Below are 19,330 nucleotides of genomic sequence, written 5' to 3' on the forward strand. Positions count from 1 at the left end.
TAGAGACAGGGCTTCACCACGTTGGCCAGGATGGTCTCGAATTCCTGACCTCATGTGATCCGCCTGCCTTAGCCTCCCAAAGTGCTGGGATTACAGGCGTGAGCCACCGTGCCTGGCAGTTTGCTTTTTAAGGTACATCATTTTATGTTTAGTCTTTTGTGATTTCTTCTATTTGCTTTTATGCTTAGAAAGTCCTGACTGCTTCTGTCTGCTTCTGTCCAAAAAAAAAAAAAAAAAAGTCCTGACAGATCTCTGGATACAATGACAAGTTTATGTATTTCTAATGATTTAATTTCTATACTTCATAGCCTTATTTTTCTTGGATCTTATTTTGGCATATAATAACTTTCTCCCAAATATTTAGGTAAGTTTACCCAATTACCTATCTTTACTTACCCAATAAAGGAGGATGCTCCTTTATCATATAAGTCCATGTGTATACTAAGGCCAGTATACATGTTTTCTTCTGTCTTGTTCATGTAGTGGTTCCACACTATTGTGTAGCTCTATAATATACTAACAGTTTTAGCAGCACCACCCCAGATAAGCACAGGGCCCATGGAGAGTCCCCATCAGCATGGATTACAAAACACTGTAGAGTTAAGATGCTTTGCTGCTGACTGCACTGGTGCTGCTACATTCCACCAGGACTTTTTCAGCACCTGAGTCAAGAGACGGGATAAGGGCCAGAACACTGAACAGAATGTTAAACTCAGGTAGGAGCCTTATGGTTTTCAGATAGGGCATCCTCAGAAGTCAACATAAAGGAAGGGAAATGGAGAGGTTAGGCAAGCTCCCTAATCTTATCAGGCAGACTAACCCTTTTTGACCTACGTCAAAACTCAGCTAGAAGGATGACTTCCAGAGCCAACCTAGCCATGTGCTTCAGCAACTGGATTTGAAAGGAGGGAAGAAGCCAGTATTGCAGCTCTTCCATACTCCTCAGACCTTCAGCACTACTTTCAGTGCACCTTTCTTGCTACAAAGCATTCCACATGCAGTTAAGTTCATCTGGTAACTAAGTGAAGTTGTTTGCCCATCATCGAATTGAAAATTGGATTTCAGCTGTATATAATCTATACAGCCTGTGACAGCACTTTGAATAGCCCAGGCTCTATACAAGCCCCCAAATCAGTAACCTTCAACTTTATTCTCCAAACCCGTTTGTAACGCTCTGGTGGGCTCTGTAACTCAGAAATGCCAAAGCATAGAAGAAACAAGCACAAGAGCCAACTGGGGAATGCTTTCGAGGTATACTTTTTTTTTCCTGTTTTTCTTCCGATTAACTGCATTAGTCTGTTTTCAAAGGAGGTATACTTTTTAAGTGAGGAAAACGTTACCCCTTAGATTTCCTTCCAGCCCCTACCTGGTCCTATCCTAAGTAATGAGGGAGGAAGAGAAAATAAAGAATTCTAGTTCACTGACAAAATCACAGAAACCTCTCCCTAATTAGAGAATATATACATGAATTCCAGAGCCTTTGCAACTGAAAAGAAAAAGAACATCTACTCCCACCACCATACTTACTTTTACAAGGTACCAACATGAGGCTGGCAATCTTCGGGGAGGCCATCAGGGCCTCCATGAAAGAAATGTATAAGATGGCCAGTCAAGAGCTTTCCTGAATGTAAACAATAACTAGACAGAACATACAATGGAAGGAAGCTAAGGGTCGTAAGTGGTCTAATCATGCGTGTAGAGTGTTAAGAGGCAGATGAGAATTCCCAGGGATCTGAGCTTCTTCCCCCATCCCCAGTTTGGCACAGAGGAACTGTGACTTAATGAAAGATCATGTATGACCGTGCTAACCCCCCTCTCCTATTTTCTGGTTTCTCTGCATCACTCACCTAACATTCCTTTGGAGAACCTTAAAAGAGTTTGTAATGTTTGAGCACTTATGTGTCTTAGGGACTTTATCAACGCTTTTAAACGCTCTGATGGAAGCAAGGGCTTTTTTAAAATTTTACAGATAAGTAAAAGGAAACTTAGAGGTTCACTAACTTGCCAAAGGTCAGATAGCAGTGGCACTCGACAGTTAAAGCTAGACACAGCTTGTTTCCTTTGCCTTACTCACTGCGATACTGTTAAATCTAGGGATCACGCATTTAATACAGTACTCAACTTCACTTTTTATTCCTCATGAGAATTCACATCAGTTGCTAGGGTAAGACTATTTAGGCAGTGGCTCTGTGAAGACTTACTTTCTCATTGCCTCTAAGCACTGAGACCCCTAAAAGCCACTCTATTAAGTTTGGTATGTGGGAGGTCAACACTCATGTTTGGAGTCTGAGAATCCTATACTTATCTGGATTATTTTTCAAAGAATAAAAATTGTTACTGAATATCATGTTGGCAGAAGCTCCCAGTGGGTAAATTTTGCCCCAGAATAAAGTCACCTTTTTTTTTCTTTTTTTTTAGAAATATCAATAATCAAGTAAACAAATTTATTAAATCCAACAGCAGGTAACCTTCCAAATAAAAAACATTAAAGGAAAAATGTAGACATCAAAGACAAAAATGTGTGTAACAAGTCAATAAAAATACTCAAGGGGCCATTTGGAGAGTGCAACAGTGCAGCAAATACAAACAAAAGTATTAACTTTTGTCAAGTTTGTACAACCTCAACAAATAGACACACTGGTCACAAACCAAGAGGGATTCACAAAGGTGGAGGGTCACATGAGCAGTGGACTCATCACCTCAGCGGCTTAAGGCAGGGTATATCTGTGGGACCAATTCATCTAAGCCCCATTTGCCTATTGCTTTACATTCCCCCTTTAAAACCTAGAGTCAAAAAACAAAAACAAAAAAAAACAACAAAAACGAATCATATTCATTAGTGCAACAGGTAAGAGCAATTAATCACAGACAGGGCTGGGGAGCGGGGTCAGAGGGAAAACACTTCTCCCAGAGCAAATGTTTGCATGTCAGTGGGGATAAAAAACCGCAGCAGCTGCTGAATGGCTTCCTTTGGCAATATCCAAGATTTGTGTTGAAAGGAGCAGGGAAGTTAGATGGGTGGTGGAAGTAGGTATGTATGAGATAGGCTGGGTTTCCAAGAAGAATAGGGACAACATAATGCCCAGCACCTGAATCAGAAGCAGAAACCAATGGTTATGCAAAGCTATTTAAACTATTTTGCTTCTGGAACCAGTGCTCAAGAATCTATTTTGTCTTTTGAAAAGGGGGAAAACTCCTGCTGATCCTCACCAACATGCAGTTCCAGTCCAGTTTAAACTGGATATGTAATTACAGCTTACCATGAGAATAAACTGAAGGGGGGGTGGATGGGAACCTCCTTTATATGATCAGAAAACACACTGTGGAATGAAGAGGAGGACCAATGTCGCATTTCCTCAGTGAGTCCCAATTAACACAATTCAACAGCCTTAACAGTCCTTTCAGCTGTTTAAACAAGATACTGCTGGAGTCCTCCAAGGAAGACCTGTCATTTACCAAGATGTTCAAGTCCCCCAAGGAAGACCTTTGTCAGTTACCAAGATGCTCAAGTCATAGCCAACCAAACATGAGAGAAGAAAAATAGCAAAGCAGTCAAGTAAAAAGCAACAAAAACCTAGCAGCAGTTTCTTTCCATGCCTTACTTTATAATTGCATAATTGAATCTAACTTTTGGGCTTTGCTACACTGAAGACCTCATTTGGAATACGGCAAACCAAACACTCCTAAATAGTGTAAAAGTAATTGTGGTTTCTGCCTTACTGTTGCACCAACCTAAAAGCTCTGTTTTGGTTTGCAAACTTGTAGACAAGTTCTTACCCCAGTAACTTTCCACCACTGCTTAGTACAATTTGGCAGGGTATACAGTATATGAGGCCGTCAAGTGTACTATGAGGTCCCATATCCTACAGCCTCCAGCATTCGAGACTAAATTTTGGCACCAGCCCCTGGAGATCAATACTGCTTCAAAGACTAATACTCTGTGGCTTAATCCTTTCTTCCTTTCCAAAAGACTAGTTTGTGCCTTCCTTAGGAAGTTTAATATTGAAAACACTGTCTTGTGCATTTTCAATTGTTATTTTCCTGGGCCTGGAGGTTTGGTTAAAATTTAGATCTTCGCCCAGCTCTAGATCCGTCTTCCCTTATCAGAAGGGCAGACATGGGTTCCTGGGCCCAACTCCCACAGGTGGGCAGCACTTCACCTGCTGAGACAACCAGCTGAAACACAGCAAAGGCTCTTATAGGATGTGGGATTAGAATGATACATTCGGATTTGGCAAGGATCGGGGAAAGCACATGCAATGAAGCAGCACGTCATCTCATACCAACTTTCTAATAAATTGCTAAAGAAACATCACAGAAGCTCACAGACAAAGCCATTTGTCAAAACCAAGTTCTTATTTCCCAACAGTTGTCACCCTCAGATGTTGCGAATTTCCAAAGTGGCATCCACATCCTGACCCTCTCCACATCACCCTAATGTTATATTGCTAAGCAAGGAGTGTACTAGCTTACCTGAGGGGCACGCATTCGGTCTCTTACACAGACTTACTGCTCACTCATTAAGTGGCAAACCTATTTCTAGGTTGAAAGGAACAAGGCTTTTAATTTCCCAGAAGTATAACTTCAAACCCTACACACACCTCACCTTGGATCCCTTTGCAGAAAAAACTGCATTTCTTGTCATGAAAGCATTGGCCCAGAGCTACTGCAGAAGCTTGAAATCTTTGCCGAGTAAAAAGTACTCAAACTTGGAAGGAACTTGTAAGTCCCTCCCTGACTGCCCCCTTTTCTGGCTTCTCATTTGCAAATGGATTAATATAACCAAAAAAATAACTAAATGGCTTTTGTGGTGGGGGAATGAGGAAGCTAAATAGTTAATTTAAAAAAACAACAAAATCCACCCACTCTAGTATACCTAATGCACGGAATGTCTTCTTACAGGATGGGGAAGGAACGTAGTTTCTCCAGAGTATTCAGGGCCCTGGGCTGCCTCCCTCTTCTGCATGCGTCTCTCTGATACACCCTGATCTGGGATGGAAAGGGCCTTACCTGGCCAAGAGCAGCCTGCCTTTTCCCTCAGTCAACCACTACTCAGTCCAGAACCAGAAAAAATGAGTTGCAAACTGGCTCAATAAAAAAGCGGCCATTTTAAAACCTCAGTCTGGGTACCCCAGCTACAGCGGATCCTACAGAGCCTGCTGGGACCCCTGGAGACTTATTCAGGATTCTTATTTAGCTAGAGCAGAAGCCAGGCATATGGCCCGACCCCCTTCAGCTTTCTGGCAATACTGTACCGTAGATGATCTTAAAGTTTCCCATTTGCCCCTCTGAAAGAGGAACTGTCAGGTTTAGGCTTAAAAAAATTCCAAGAATGTTCCCTATTGTCAATACCAATTTTAGAAAAATACTGCCAAAACTCTTTAATAATCCTTAAGATGGGAGCCCAGAGCTGTAAGGCTACTCACAATGGAACTCAAATCATGCAATTCCTGCCCAGGCTGAGAAACATTCCTGGGAGGTAGAGGGGTATTCGTTAGGGCAGAAACCTCCAAATGTTTAATAGACAAAGTTTCATTACCTCAAGAGTATAAAATGTTCTTATAAGTTTTTATTTAAAAGATTCCCTTTTTAATCTGTTCCAAAGTGTTGGAAGCTGAACTATACAAGTTCCTGCCACCCATCCTTCCAGTACAGTTTTCTGAGGACATACTTTTTAAATGGAGAAATAATGGGAGGACCCTCTAACTGAAACTGGGTAGGACCAAGGTCAGCTCCTCAGGCCCCTGTGGCAGTCTGGCCAAAGCTGGCCTTATGGAGCGGGCGCGTGGAGAAGTCTGGGGAACCAGGCCCTCCCTCTTGTGAGGAAAGGGCTAAGCAAACTCCTCTTTAGTGAAAATGGTCCAAATTCAGATCCAAAAGCCTCCATTATGGCATTCCCTGGCACTCTTATACTTTATATATTGAAGGCAGCTCCCTCTTTTATGGCCAGTTTAAATAGGCAAAGAAACAAAGGAATATAGATACATATATGTGTATATATATATATTTTATATAGGTAAAATATATACATATTTTATATATGTATATATACATATTTAGGGGTAGGGAAAGGAGAGGAGGGTCATGTAAACCTAAATAGTCATCACATTACCCCAACTGAGCCTGACTTTAACAAAAAGATAATAAATAACTCCTGGGGGTTAAGTGACAACATGGGTGCAGCAAGAAGGGAAAGGGCACAAATTTAACTATTAAATACACTTTGATATTTGTTTGGCAGAGTTCAGGCCAACCCCAGGCTTCTGCCCTTGCCAGACAAGTAAGCTGATGATACTCAAAGAAAAAACTAAACTGAAAAAAAAAAAAAAAAAAAAAAAAAAAAAAAAAAAAAAAAAAAAAAAAAAAATTCAAGCAGAGCTCCATACCACAGTTTTCCTTCAAGTCAGCTGGCCGGCAGGCAGTTTCCTGACCACCAGGAACAGAAACTTTGGCTCCAAGGCAAATGAAACAAACAAACAAAAAAAAGTATTTCCACTTACAACATGAAAATACAGAAACTTCATCAAAGAAAGAAAACTATCAAAGAAGTCTACTTCCAGCAAAACTGAGGTAGCACTGCTTTCTCTGCATTCAATGCTTAAGTGGTTCTCAGTACAACGTGTTCTTAAAAAATGCTCACTTGACTGACAGGTGCAGCATGTTGATGGATAAACTCAACATGAAATGCAATAGGTCAAAGAAGGAATGAGCAAGAAGTGAGGGAAATACGGGTTCTGGATAAATTAGCTTAAAGGGGGGTTGTCACCAGACTACAAATGCTCTTGGCTGGCCATGGCTCTCCAAGAGCTCTAAATTGCCTGGTAATTAATGCAATGTGGCTAACAGTTAACACTGCTATTCAAATCTGTGTAAATCTTTAAAAATAATTATTACAACCTAAATTCAACCATGTAAACAGCACTACACACAGTACAGACCTGCCCTGAAAAACAATATGCAAAACTGAGATCTGGCACTGTATCATTTTGTAATGTTAATTCAACCTAACAGTCCCATCCCCCCTCCCTGTTCTAACCCCTCCCCCACACAAAAATAATCTAATTTGTGCAAGAAATGGCAGGCTTATTCTATCTGAAGGCTTCAAAAAAAGATACACAACATGTAGCCAGGTTCAAATATTTTGGGAGATCTCCCCCCCAAAAAATAACCAAAATAACCAAAAAATGAAGAAAGTGCCTAAAACATGATACAGCATTTTAGAGCCCTTTCAGATACAAGGCAGAGAAAGGTGTAAAGTAGAAAATATCCGGATCTTCAGTAATTTCCAAAAAGGTCCAATTCCTCAGTTGGCTGCAGGGCAGCGGGCAGATCCTTGCTGCTGCTCCTGGGACAGAGCCACTAAGTCTGCTCCTCGGGACACAAGCCCTCGGGCCCTGAGCTGAGTGCACCTCTCCCTTCCCCTTCTCTTTTCCTTCGCTCCATTTCCCACTCCACAAAGGTGTCAAAGAGACTTGGCCAGGCCTCATCTTCACTATAGTTGCTGAGGTCAGGGCCAATCACCTGAGTGAAGTTAAGGAACATGTTCCAAGTGTCCCTGGAGATGCCCTTGATCCCCGAGGGGTTCTCTGTTAGGAAGTTTAGCCATTGGTCCAATACCGGAGGATTGTTCTGGGTAAAGACTAGTTTCCACAGGGCAATGGCTATTTCCCGATGCAGTGACCGCTGCCCTTCTTCAGAGTCCAGGCCAAACTGAAATGTAAACCGGTAGAGATCCTTGAATTTATCCTCTTGTTTGGCTTCTGTTAAGAGGCTAGGGAACCGTGCACAGATTCCGTCAATGCTGTCTGCACTTATTGCTTTGCAGCCATCAAAAAACTCCTTCCTGCAACAGAAAGAAGAAAGTACAATTAATAATTACAAACGATACCATTTACTGAGAGGTAATACAGCATAGTAATTAAGAGTAGGGCTTTCTGCCAGATGGTCTGGATTTGAACTCCTCCAACTAATTAGTCTTATTTCCTTATTTGTCAAATGGTAAAAACAGCACCTTCATAGGGTTTTGGTGAGGACTAAACAAATTAATACTCTGCTGCTAACAGTGCCTGGCACATGGTGGGCAGCTGATAATGGTTCATTTATTCATTCATTCATCTTCCCAAAGCTAAAATCAAGTCTCCTGCTCCCTCCCTTGTTTCCCTCTCTGCAATAGCAATTAAGTTGTGGATTCTTTCTGCTTCCAGAGGAGGAGGCTTCCTGCTTCCCTTCTGATTCTCTATGGGTTGTTTGTTTGAGGTATATTTTTAGTGATTGCCAAGGGAGACTTCTGGAGCCAAGGATTCTGAACCTGGGTAATTCTACCACCAGAGGTCAAAATTCTAATGTTAAAAAACAAAAATTATGTATGTATTTTTAACATCTATACAACCCTTTCAGCATGGTCTCACATTGCTCATCTTCTCAGGGACTGCAGTACCTGCCTCTGAGGTCTGGAGGGTAACCTGTCTGGGGTGGGGGGCATGCAAACTAGAAATTGTACGGCTGGGTCTCAAAGCTGGTTCTTATTCATAACCCCATGCTCTACAAACCACATTTTATAGGGACATATGACTAGAACAATATGCACAGCTAATGCTTAGTAACTGGGGCCAACTGACCTTGTTACACACAGGCCTGGCTGAGGGCGGGCAATATGCTAAGAACTAGAAAGGGCAAGTGGCTTCATGGAGGCAGAGAGGCATATCCCAAAGGCACTTACTGTATTGGCACTCACAGTGCCTGCCACATGCTGGGCATACAATAAATATGGAGTGAGTGAACTGACACATAAAGGAATAAAAGAAAAGAAAGGTCCAAGACAGCAGTAGGGCTGAGTGACAACTTGGCGACCTGGCTCATCCTGGCTTATTCTTCATTTAAGGCAAAGATGAGCCGTGCTCAGTTACTCAGAAGCTGCCTAATAATGCTAGGATAGGCCTGAAATTTGACCTACAAATCAGGCAAAGGCATTGTTCTGGAAAAAAAAAAAATGTGGTCCACATTAGAACCAGACAAGAATCTTTATCAGAATGCAAATGCTTGGGCCTTCCCCACTGAGATTCCTATTCAGTAGGTCTGCAGAACCAGGTAGATACATTTTAAACCCCTAGAGTCCAGAGGGGCTTCTCTGGATCATAACCATGACTTGGCTCAAAACATTTAAGCTTTAGAGAACCTAGTCAGGAAAATAAAAACTCACCCAAAACCCTATGAAGCCAACCCAGTCCTATCCTAGCTGGGCACCACTGCCCGACAGTGTTCTCTTTCCTCCTTTGCTCACCTGGTGACATAAAGTACTTGTGACTAACCTGGTAAATTTGCACATGGTTGCAGCCTGGAACTTCCAAGCTAAGAGCAGCACTCGAAATTCTGTGGGATCAACACATAGGTCATTGCAAAAGCGCTCCATCCCTTCCTCCAAAATTGCATCTTCCCGCTCATCCTTGTAGCGCCTGAACAGTTCTTCCAACCTCTGCAAGGAAGACTCCTCGGCATTGGACTTGGACTCCCTCCCAGCATCTCCCGAGGACATTGGGAGCTGGCAGGCCTCTGTGGCAGCCTCGGCCTTCTTGGTCCCATTGACGAGGATATCTCCACCTGGCTTGCCACAGGGTGGTACCTGCTCCTCACGGTGGCCTGCACCCCGCCTGCTGTGTGACTTGTTGCTGGGGTCACGGTCTCCATTCTTGCTGCCCAGAGTCGATGAGGGATTCTTGCACTTGGTGACACACTGGCCCATGGTGCTGGTGGCCCAGCCTCTAGAGTGGCCCCCTTTGGATCGGATGCCCTCGCTGCCACTGGCCCATGTACCTCAACATGCCATCAGCCAGAGGAGCCAGCCAACCTGGAAGGAAATTAGAAAGCCATCACTTCTGGGCAGGGGAAATGGGGAAGGTAGGTCCATACCCTACCTTCTAGGGACTGTGCACTGGTTCACCAGTCTATTTCCATGAGCCAACAACGAACCATGGGAGAGACCCCAAGTTCATCATCTCCTTCATAGGCCAGCTCTGTAACTTCACCTTGGCGACGCAGTGGCTGGGGCACATATGGAGAACCAATGAGGGAAATTCCTAAAATTCTTAAGGTAAAATCAGTTTCAAAGAGGCTGATTCATATGTAGAATGCTTCAAAGACTACAATTTGACAGAAATATTCCAGAGGAAATCTGTCTTGCCAACTTGCCATCATGTAAGAAAAGTTATTTGGACTTGGGTTAAGCCAGAAGGCACAAAGAAAGCGTTCATCTTCTAGTTCCTAATGCCAACATTCTCAGATCTTAAGTAGGATGAGTAGGGAGGAGGGGTGGCCATATTCAGAACAACAGTCTCATAATGGCCTAACGACGAGGTTGTCAAGACTACAAGCAGGGGCCTAAGCCAAGTAGCAAAGTGAAATTTGCCTCTGATTTGTCCAGATTCCTTTTTGGGCCTATCTGGCACAGTAGGTGAAATGCCCTTTATTTGCCCTACTCCAACCACCTATAGAAACCATCCACCAAGCCGGTACTCCAAACCAAGTTTCCCAACCAAGGAGCTTCTTTTTCTCCCCCATGTCCTCAGCAAGGCTGTATTTAGAATGGAAGCCAAGTTCACAAAAAATGTGATTGTCCTGTAGGGCCTATGGGCTGAGTTGTCCAAAGAAGCATGTCTCCACTTCTAAAAAGAAGGACTGGGGCTGGGTGCAGTGGCTCATGCCTGTAATCCCAACATTTTGGGAGGCCAAGGCAGGTGGGCAGATAGCTTAAGTTCACGAGTTCATGACCAGCCTGAGAGACATAGCAAGAGCCCATCTCTATGAAAAATAGAAAAAAATTAGCCAGGTGTGGTGACGCACGCCTGAAGTCCCAGCTACAAAGGAGGCTACGGTGGGAGGATCAACTGAGCCCAGGTCACAGCTGCAGTGAGCTGGGATAGCGCCACTCCACTGCAGCCTGGGTGACAGGGTAAGACCCTGTGTAAAAAAATTGAAAAAATTACTGGTACAAAAACAGGCACACAGACCAATAGAGCAGAATGGAGAGCCCAAAAATAAGGCTGCACATCTATAACCATCTGATCTTCAACAAAGCTGACAAAAACAAGCAATGGGGAGAAAGACTCCCTATTCAATAATTGGTGCTGGGATAACCAGATAGCCATATGCAGAAGACTGAGGCTGGACCCATTCCTCACACCATATACAAAAATCAACTCAAGATGGATTGAAGACTTAAATGTAAAACCCCAAACTATAAAAACCTTAGAAGATAACCTAGGCAATATCATCCTTGACACAGAACCAGGCAAAGATTTCATAACAAAGATACCAAAAGCAATAGCAACAAAAGCAAAAATTGACAAGTGAGATCTATAACAATTAAACTTAAGAGCTTCTGCATAGCAAAAGAAACTGTCAAGAGAGTAAATAGACATCCTACAGATTGGGAGAAGAAATCTGCAAACTATGCATCTGACAAAGGTCTAATATCCATTATCTATAAGGAACTTAAATTTACAAGAGAAAAACAACCCCATTAAAAAGTGGGCAAAGTACATGAATAGACACTTCTCAAAAAAAGACATACATGTGACCAACAAGCATAGCAAAAGAAGCTCAGTATCACTGATCATTAGAGAAATGCAAATCAAAACCACAATGAAATACAATCTCACACCAGTCAGAATGGCTATTATTAAAAGTTAAAAAAAGTAACAGGTGCTGGTAAGGTTGTAGAGAAAAGGGAACACTTATACACTGCTGGTGGGAGTGTAAATTACTTCAACCACTATGGAAAGGAGTATGATGATTCCTCAAAGAGCTAAAAGCAGAATTATCATTCGACGTAGCAATCTCATTATTGGGTATATACTCAGACAAATAAAAGCCATTCTGCCATAAAGACACACACATGTGAACATTCACTGTAGCACTATTCACAATAGCAAAGATGTAGAATCAACCTAAATGCCCATCAATGACAGATTAGATAAAGAAAATGCAGTATATATACACCATGGAATGTTATGTAGCCATAAAAAAGAACCAGGTCATGTCTTTTGTGGGAGCATGGATGTAGCTGGAGGCTATGATCCTCATCAGACTAACACAGGGACAGAAAACCAAATAGCACATGTTCTCACTTAAAAAGTGGAAGCTAAATGATGAGAACTTATGAACACAAAGAAGGAAATGACAGACACTGGGTTCTACCTGATGGGGGAGGGTGGAAGGAGGGAGAGGAACAGAAAAGACAATTACTGTGTTCTGGGCTTAATACCTGGATGATGAAATAGTAAGTACAACAAACCCCCATGACATGTTTACCTATGTAACAAACCTTAACATGTACCCCCAAACCTAAAATGAGAATTAAAAAAAGTTCACCATAAATAAATAAATAAATAAATGTTCAAAATATTCAGGAAAAAAAACAAAAAACTGAAAAAAATTGAGAAAAGAAAAATAAAAGAACTGATTTACTCAACTACAATATCTAAATGGTAGGATACCTGCTAGATGAAAAAGAAAAGTTTGCACTGATACATAACAAATTCATCACGGTGGCTTATTAATTATTTATATAATTTTAAAGTGTTTTTTAAACAAATTGCTAGACATTTTGCCAGAGGTGAGATGATTTCTCCAAGATGACTCTGTCTACTCAGGACTCATATTCCTACCTTCAACTGGTTTGTTGGAAAATCCATATACAATTTAGTATTTATAAAACTTTGCCAACTGCTATAATAATGGCAGCCACTGATATTATGTTGTTAATGAAGCGTGGACCAGGAGCCACAAATGCAGTAGGAAACAGACATTAAATAAAAGTCGACGTCAGTCACCCAGGCCTCCCCGGTTCAAGGGAGATTTCATGGACCTCTATGATCCAAACTGAATGATCTTAGAGAACAGGCAGTGGGACAAAAGGGTGTTTTTTATGAACGGCTGGAGGTTTAAACTTTACCTAAAATACTTGGCTTCCTCCAAATAGTGCCTGGATAAATTGGGGATTGTCTTCAAGAGGAATTCTCTCTGAGGATAAGCTCTGATTATACAGTAAGTTTAAAATGAAGAGCACAATCATTCCTGTAGTTATTAGAGAGTATCATATCAAGGCCTGTCCCATTCTCCAATCTCAAAGAGAAAAATGACAAAAAGACATGTCCAAACATGTCCTCAAAGACCTGTAGTAGTTTTACTTAGGCATCTTAGACACTGAAGCTCTTAGAAGGGCTTATGCTATGGAAAGTAACCACCTAAGTAAGTTTTTTAGAAGACTTTTTTATGCTTTAAGACTACAGCTAGTAAGCCATAAGTACAACTCATTACAATTTCAAATGGCAAGGGGTTAATTCTTGGAAGACCATGGTACAAGGAAGGCAACTGTGCGAGCTGAATTATCTCAAAACAAGGACTGTACCATGTGGAGGGCCTGGTTTCCAGATTTGTGTTTCTAAAGACTAGAATGCTGAAAGAAACAAAAGGCCCAAACTTACACAAACCCCACATGCTCACAGACTGGCAACTCTTAATTCCCAGGCACGCTGACTCACCAGTGTTTGCTGCTCAGCTCCTGCTGCTGAGGGAGGAATGGGCACCCAGTGAGATAAGAGGATTTCCTGGCCTCCATCTGACCCACCTACCCCAGGCCATTCACCCTGCCCCCACTGGGCAGATGCTTCATCATAGCAGCTTCCTCCAAATCCTGGTGCCAAGGCCTTCAGGTAGGGACAGAACAGATGGGGCTCTCAAAGAGGCCCTAATCCCATTTAGCCAACTGCCCCTCCATGAAAGAGCATCTTTTGATTGCCTGACACAGCAGAACCAGCTGAAACCTGAAAGCTTTTAACATGCCCAGCAGATGAAAAAAAGGAGAAGAAAATCAGTTCCAACAGATGATCAATCAGCAAATGCCAAAAAGTTGGATCCTTCTTCCATTCCGGTCCCTGTCTTTGAAATGCCCCCATTCCACTGAGTGTTGAGGCGAGTGGTGGTCTAAAGCCAGAAGAAAATATCTCTAGATCTGATGAGTATGGTCCCCTGATTACTCTGATTACTGCCCAATGGTCTACCTTTTTCTGTGTCTACCCCCTTCTCTGGGAAAATACTTTTGCTCTCCCAGAGCTTTCCTCAGGTTCAATCACAGTGCCCAGCCCCGTGGCCCAGGCTGGCAGTACTTCAAGTGTTTTAAAGTTGAAGGTCTCCCCTAGACTCACTAGCTGATGGCTAACAGCTAATAATAGCAGTCATCAATTATTGAGCACTTGATACGGTGCCAGGCACTATGCTGAGCAATTTTAGGGACATGAACTCACATATACTCATCATAACCCCATTTAAAAACAAGGAAACTGAGGCTGAGGAAAATAAATTACCCAAGATCACATGTCTGGCTCAAGAAACCATGACATTTACCCCTAGGCTAGATTGCTGAGCCCACCCACAGCACAGCACCTAGAGAGAAAACACAACAGATAGGCCCCAAGTTCAGGAATGACACCACAGCAACCCCAGAGCAGCAAATCTCACCATCAGCCACTGGAGAGAGAACACACGTCTGTGCTTGGTGCTCAAGAAGGATCTCCTACTCACTACCCTCTCCCCAGCACAGCCCTTCTGCCACGATCCAGGCAGGCACCACGTGCCTGGGCTCAACCCTACCAGATGTGGAAACTAGAATTAGTCCAGATGCCCTAAACCTGTGATGTTTTAGTCCACCAGCACGGTTAAAAGCTCCAGCTCTGAAAAGGAAGGCCAACTGCACCACTGGCTAATTGTTTGACCCTAATGGGAGCCTGAATTTCCACAATCTGCAAAATGGTATCTGCCTGATGGAGCTCTTGAAAGAATTCAGTGAGGAAATGCAGATAAAAGGTACAAGGCTTCAGAGAAAACACTTGATATAACAGCTGTTACTGTACTACTAGTAGTAGCAGCCCAGTAGCATCTGGTTAGCCTGTTAGAAGTCCCAACTTATCCCCTCCGAACAATGGGCTCCAGGCCTCAGATTCCACAGGCGCAACCAGGACTTCCTACCCCTGCACTGAGTCACTGGCCCAGGGCTTGTTCCAAAACCGATTCTCTTACCACAGTACTGATCCTACTCAAATACACCACTACCCAGAAATGCTTGTAGGATCGGACTCTCCGCAACACAGGATTTCCTTGTGATTGATCCTGAATAAAATCAAGCGGAGAATCTGCTCTGCCCAATGGACACTGAATTGCTGGTCACGCCCCGACCCTAACCTGGAGCAGGCTTTCAGCCAGTTCCAAACTCCTTCCCCTCTCCACTTGGTCCCAGCTCTGTAGATCTACAGAAGAAAGGACGTCTAGATTTCTATGCAGTTGCTAATTTAATGGACTGTCTTCCCAGTTGGTCCTCTTCTCTTATCACTGCCACCTCTGAAGTGGTCAGCCTCAGCACAATCTGGACACCTGGCGCCAAGTTTCCAGCAGCAACAGAGCATTAGTATTCATGAATATCATTTTGTATTTGTTAGTACGTTATGAAAGCTATATACAAACATATCTCTGTGAAGCAATTACCCCCATTTTACAGGAAACTAAACGAATGGAGACACACCAAGGTCAAGGAGCCTATCTAGGAATGGAGGAAACAGGAGCGCAGTGATGAAACGGATGAGCTCAGACAAACCAGGACAAAGCATTGCCATTGCCATGGCAATCTCACCAAAGAACTGGAACTGTCCGCATGGAACTTTAAAACGGGGCAGCTGTACCTCAAAGCACTATTGGGCAAAATAAACGAAATAATGCATGTAAATGCTCTGCTCAATACCTGACTCACAGAAAGCATTTGGTTGGTAAGTATTAGCCTTCTATAATAGTTATGATTATTGTCACAACGTTGGTGACAGAATCAAGTCTCACTTCTCCTAGAATGGTGTTCTTTGCAGGAGCCAGCCCAGATCTCCCATGGCGATTCAGGTCTGCTCACAGTAAGTGATCATTCTCCTGATTCAGCAAGGGGCACAAATGGGTTGAATGGAGCCAAAGACAAGGAGGGATACGGACAAAGAAAAGGCAGAAAAAAGAAGGGAAAAAAACCCCACAAACTGGGGAAACCTACTTCTAGGCTTTTTTTCTTTTCTACTTAGAGCTTTGAGTGTTTACCTGAAAGACCAAAGACAGCAGTTCTGCCTAGCTTCTGCTGGACCAAAATCAGCCTCCAGCTTCTCTCCCTCAGTCTCAGCCCAGCTGCTCCGGCTCTCCCTCCCTCCTCTGCACATCAGCCTCCAGACTCTTTCCTCCTCTGTGCTGGCACTGGCCGCTGTTCCTGGGGATGGGCTTGGCTGGCTGCCTGGCCCTAGGCCTGGAGCGGCCACTGCTGGGCCCAAAGGGCAATCCCAGAGGCCGTAGTCCCTGTGTTGCTCTAGCTCCAAAGAGGGATCAGGAAATTGCTTCTAACTCCTTGGCAGATCATGAAATGACAACCGGGCAAGTCCCTGTCTTCTAGGGGCTTAACCTCAACTGCCTCTTATAGAAGAGAACCACCACAGAGGGCAAACCCACACTGAGACTGTGCAAATGCAGACAGGAGAAGAAGACAGAAGTGTGAACTACTCTAACAGAAAGAAAGGGGGAGAGGGACTGAGGAAGTGAAATCAGCATCTGTGGAGCCTGGGGCTACATGCTTCACATTCATCATCACCTTCAAACCTCACAGCAACCTCAAGAAATGAGCTGTTGCAGCTTTGATAGATTAGGAAACAGGTCTCTTAACTACTAAGCAGTAAGACTGGAAAATAAAACAAGTCTGCCAGACTTTCCATGGGGAAGTTTCAGAGAGAAGGCAGGTCTTATTCTGGTCCTTAAATGTCTATAAGCATGATATGAAAGGAAGGAGGGAGAGGGCTGACACGGTTGGCTCATGTCATTAATGTATATTAATAACAATATTATAAAAATAATTATATTAGTAAGGTTTTCAAAATGGGAACAAGATCAAAAAATAAAAAATAAAATAAATTACATATATCTATTGACATGAATTTTCATGTTTAATCCATGATTCTATAAGGAAAATAATATAATCTTCATTTTACAGAGGGAGGAAGTGAATAGAGCTTAAGGGAGGTGGCCTGGGGTCACATAGTCAATCTGTGGAGGAGAAGGGTTCAAATCCAGGCAGTCTGACTCTAAACTGGCCACTTTCCATCACTGGTCTCACTACTGTTCTCTGCTATGATGTGTGCTAGGATATACCCCTACCCCTAAGGAGGTACCGATGCCCCAAGAAGAAAATGTCCAACATTCTATCAGCGCCTAAGTATGTTCCTGAGGAACCAAGTCAATAGGAACAGAGTACACCCACAGGAAGCCTTTGATTCTGGTTTGGAATCCCCCTGAACAACGTGTGCTCTCAAGCAAGTCACTTAACCTCTCTGAGTTTCTGTGACCCAACATTAAAGTGAGGGGTCTGGGTTAGTCTTTCCAAGGTCTAATATTCTAACATCACCTTTTTTGGCATTCAAATTTAGGCCAAAGTTCTAAATTTGCAACCCTCCTGAGGACAGGCACTTTGCCTCCTTGGTGAACTGATCTCACATTTCTCCTTGCCCAAGACTGTAAGAGTTAAAGAAAAAGCAGAAGTCCAAAAGCAGAGGGAAAGCAGGGCTACTCCAATCTGAACAAGGGGTGATAGAAAACACTGGTTTTACAGCCTTCCCTCTCCTTAATCATCTTAGTTTGATCTCTGCAGAGTCAGTAATAGGCCCAGACATGGAAAACAGAGCCACGCAAACTTACTGCTGGAGCTGGCTGGGTCAGGAAGCCCACTCAGAGGAATGCCATGTTGGCTACTGATGGGCAGCCTGTCACCCAGGAACAGACTTGTGAAATGAGGAGCTAAAAAAACAGGAGGCAAATGCTGGCACCAAAAGTCAGTGTCAGCAAGGCACTTGAGATCTGCTCTGAGCTTCCTTGACAGAAGGATCCAATCCATTCCACTCCTCCATTCTGTTCCCATCTAGAGTCTATTGAGCAGCAAGAAACCATGCTGGTGCTCCTACATATTAGCAACATGAAAAAATCCATCTTTTCAACTTTTATCCAAATACTTTGTAGAGCTAGCTGGGTATATGTTTTTATTTCTTCCTACATATGCCAGATACCCAAAGGCCAGAGAACATGAGTACATGAATTCCTCAGACAGCTTTTCTACAGCTGCCAGGGGCTGAAGCGGCTGTACTGGCACAGCCATCCTCCAGAGAGTCTTAAGGCAAGACCACAGGAGCCCCTTGATCCCACCTGTCAGCCACAGACTCCAAATGACCTGAGAAAAAAGATGGAATATGGATGGTGTCCATTTGTAAACTATTTCCTAGAAAGTAAACGTGCAAAAATAACAAGGCAAGATTGAGAGAACACTGTAAATGCAGAGTTGCTGCTGCCACTTCCAACTTAGGACTTAAAAGATCACCTTTGGAGATTAGGTCTTACCCAGAGCCACTTGGGACGGAAAGCCGTTCCCTCTGCCAAAGCAAACTAGACCCGTCTGCTTCTACTTTCCAGCTTTTAAAAGACTTTTTGTCCTAAAATGTACTGCAGCAACAAGCTAAGACAGCAGTTCCAGTTAGGGCTGGGGAGGAATCCATGACTTTTTACATCAACCAATCTCAACAGTGCAAAAGAAAAGTGGGAGGAAGGAAAAGAGAAAGGGGGCAGGGAGGACAGAGAAAACTTTTAAAAACTGGCTGTATTTCTATAAAAGTCATCTTAGATCACATGACTAAGACCAGCCAGTTTAGCATAAAGTCTCTTTGAAAGTGTTCTCACTGTTCCTTACGTTGTACCCTTTGAATGCACTACTAAGAATATATGTCCAATTGAATGAAGCCAGTGTGAGCTGGCTAGAACAAATGCCTACTTGCCAAACACAGGCAAGCCAACACATACTATAAAGTTTCCAAATACCAAATAATGAACCATTTTTTTTGGTCTCTGGGCTTCTGAACTGAGCTACATGTTTAACCCCACATAACTCAAAATAACCAAAAAAGGGCCATATCATATCACTGACTCACACTTGAAATATTTTTTGCTGTCACTATTGATCTGGGCACTTCTAACTACCCACTTATGTGCTGGGGGGGCATCATTAAGAGGCATCAAATTTCTAGGTTGGTCACTCTTTGTTTTCACATCAGCTTTTCCAGTGACTTACCCTGTTTAAAAGCAGAAGGCTGTCTTGGATTTGTGCTGCACGGTACTCTAATAAAAACGGCACGCCTGCTGCTTGCTTCATCTCCGGTGGTAAGCTTGCAGCTTGTTTTATTTCTTAGGATGGAGCCTCATTAGACCCCACTGAAAGTAAACCACT

At 43.1% G+C, this 19,330-nt stretch overlaps 1 protein-coding gene across 5 annotated transcripts in view; it reads right to left on the reverse strand.

Annotated features, from left to right (window-relative positions):
• Positions 1–2,423: 2,423 nt before the first annotated feature.
• The window catches only part of DCUN1D3 (defective in cullin neddylation 1 domain containing 3), a 46,421-nt gene continuing 29,514 nt past the window's right edge, over positions 2,424–19,330 (reverse strand). For 4 of the 5 annotated variants that reach the window (XM_017534336.2, XM_037740569.1, XM_017534333.2 and 1 more), the window contains 2 exons: positions 9,309–9,844; positions 2,424–7,843 (listed from right to left, as the gene is read on the reverse strand). In XM_017534336.2, the coding sequence (XP_017389825.1) occupies positions 7,360–7,843; positions 9,309–9,739 (915 nt within the window). In that variant the 5' untranslated portion in view covers positions 9,740–9,844 and the 3' untranslated portion in view covers positions 2,424–7,359. Of the gene's footprint in view, positions 7,844–9,308; positions 9,845–13,538; positions 15,467–19,330 lie in introns of those variants that run through there. The other variant, XM_037740568.1, reaches the window with a different exon arrangement.

Source organism: Cebus imitator, unplaced genomic scaffold (genome assembly GCF_001604975.1).
Source record: "Cebus imitator isolate Cc_AM_T3 unplaced genomic scaffold, Cebus_imitator-1.0 Scaffold85, whole genome shotgun sequence".
Taxonomy (NCBI): Eukaryota; Metazoa; Chordata; class Mammalia; order Primates; family Cebidae; genus Cebus; species Cebus imitator.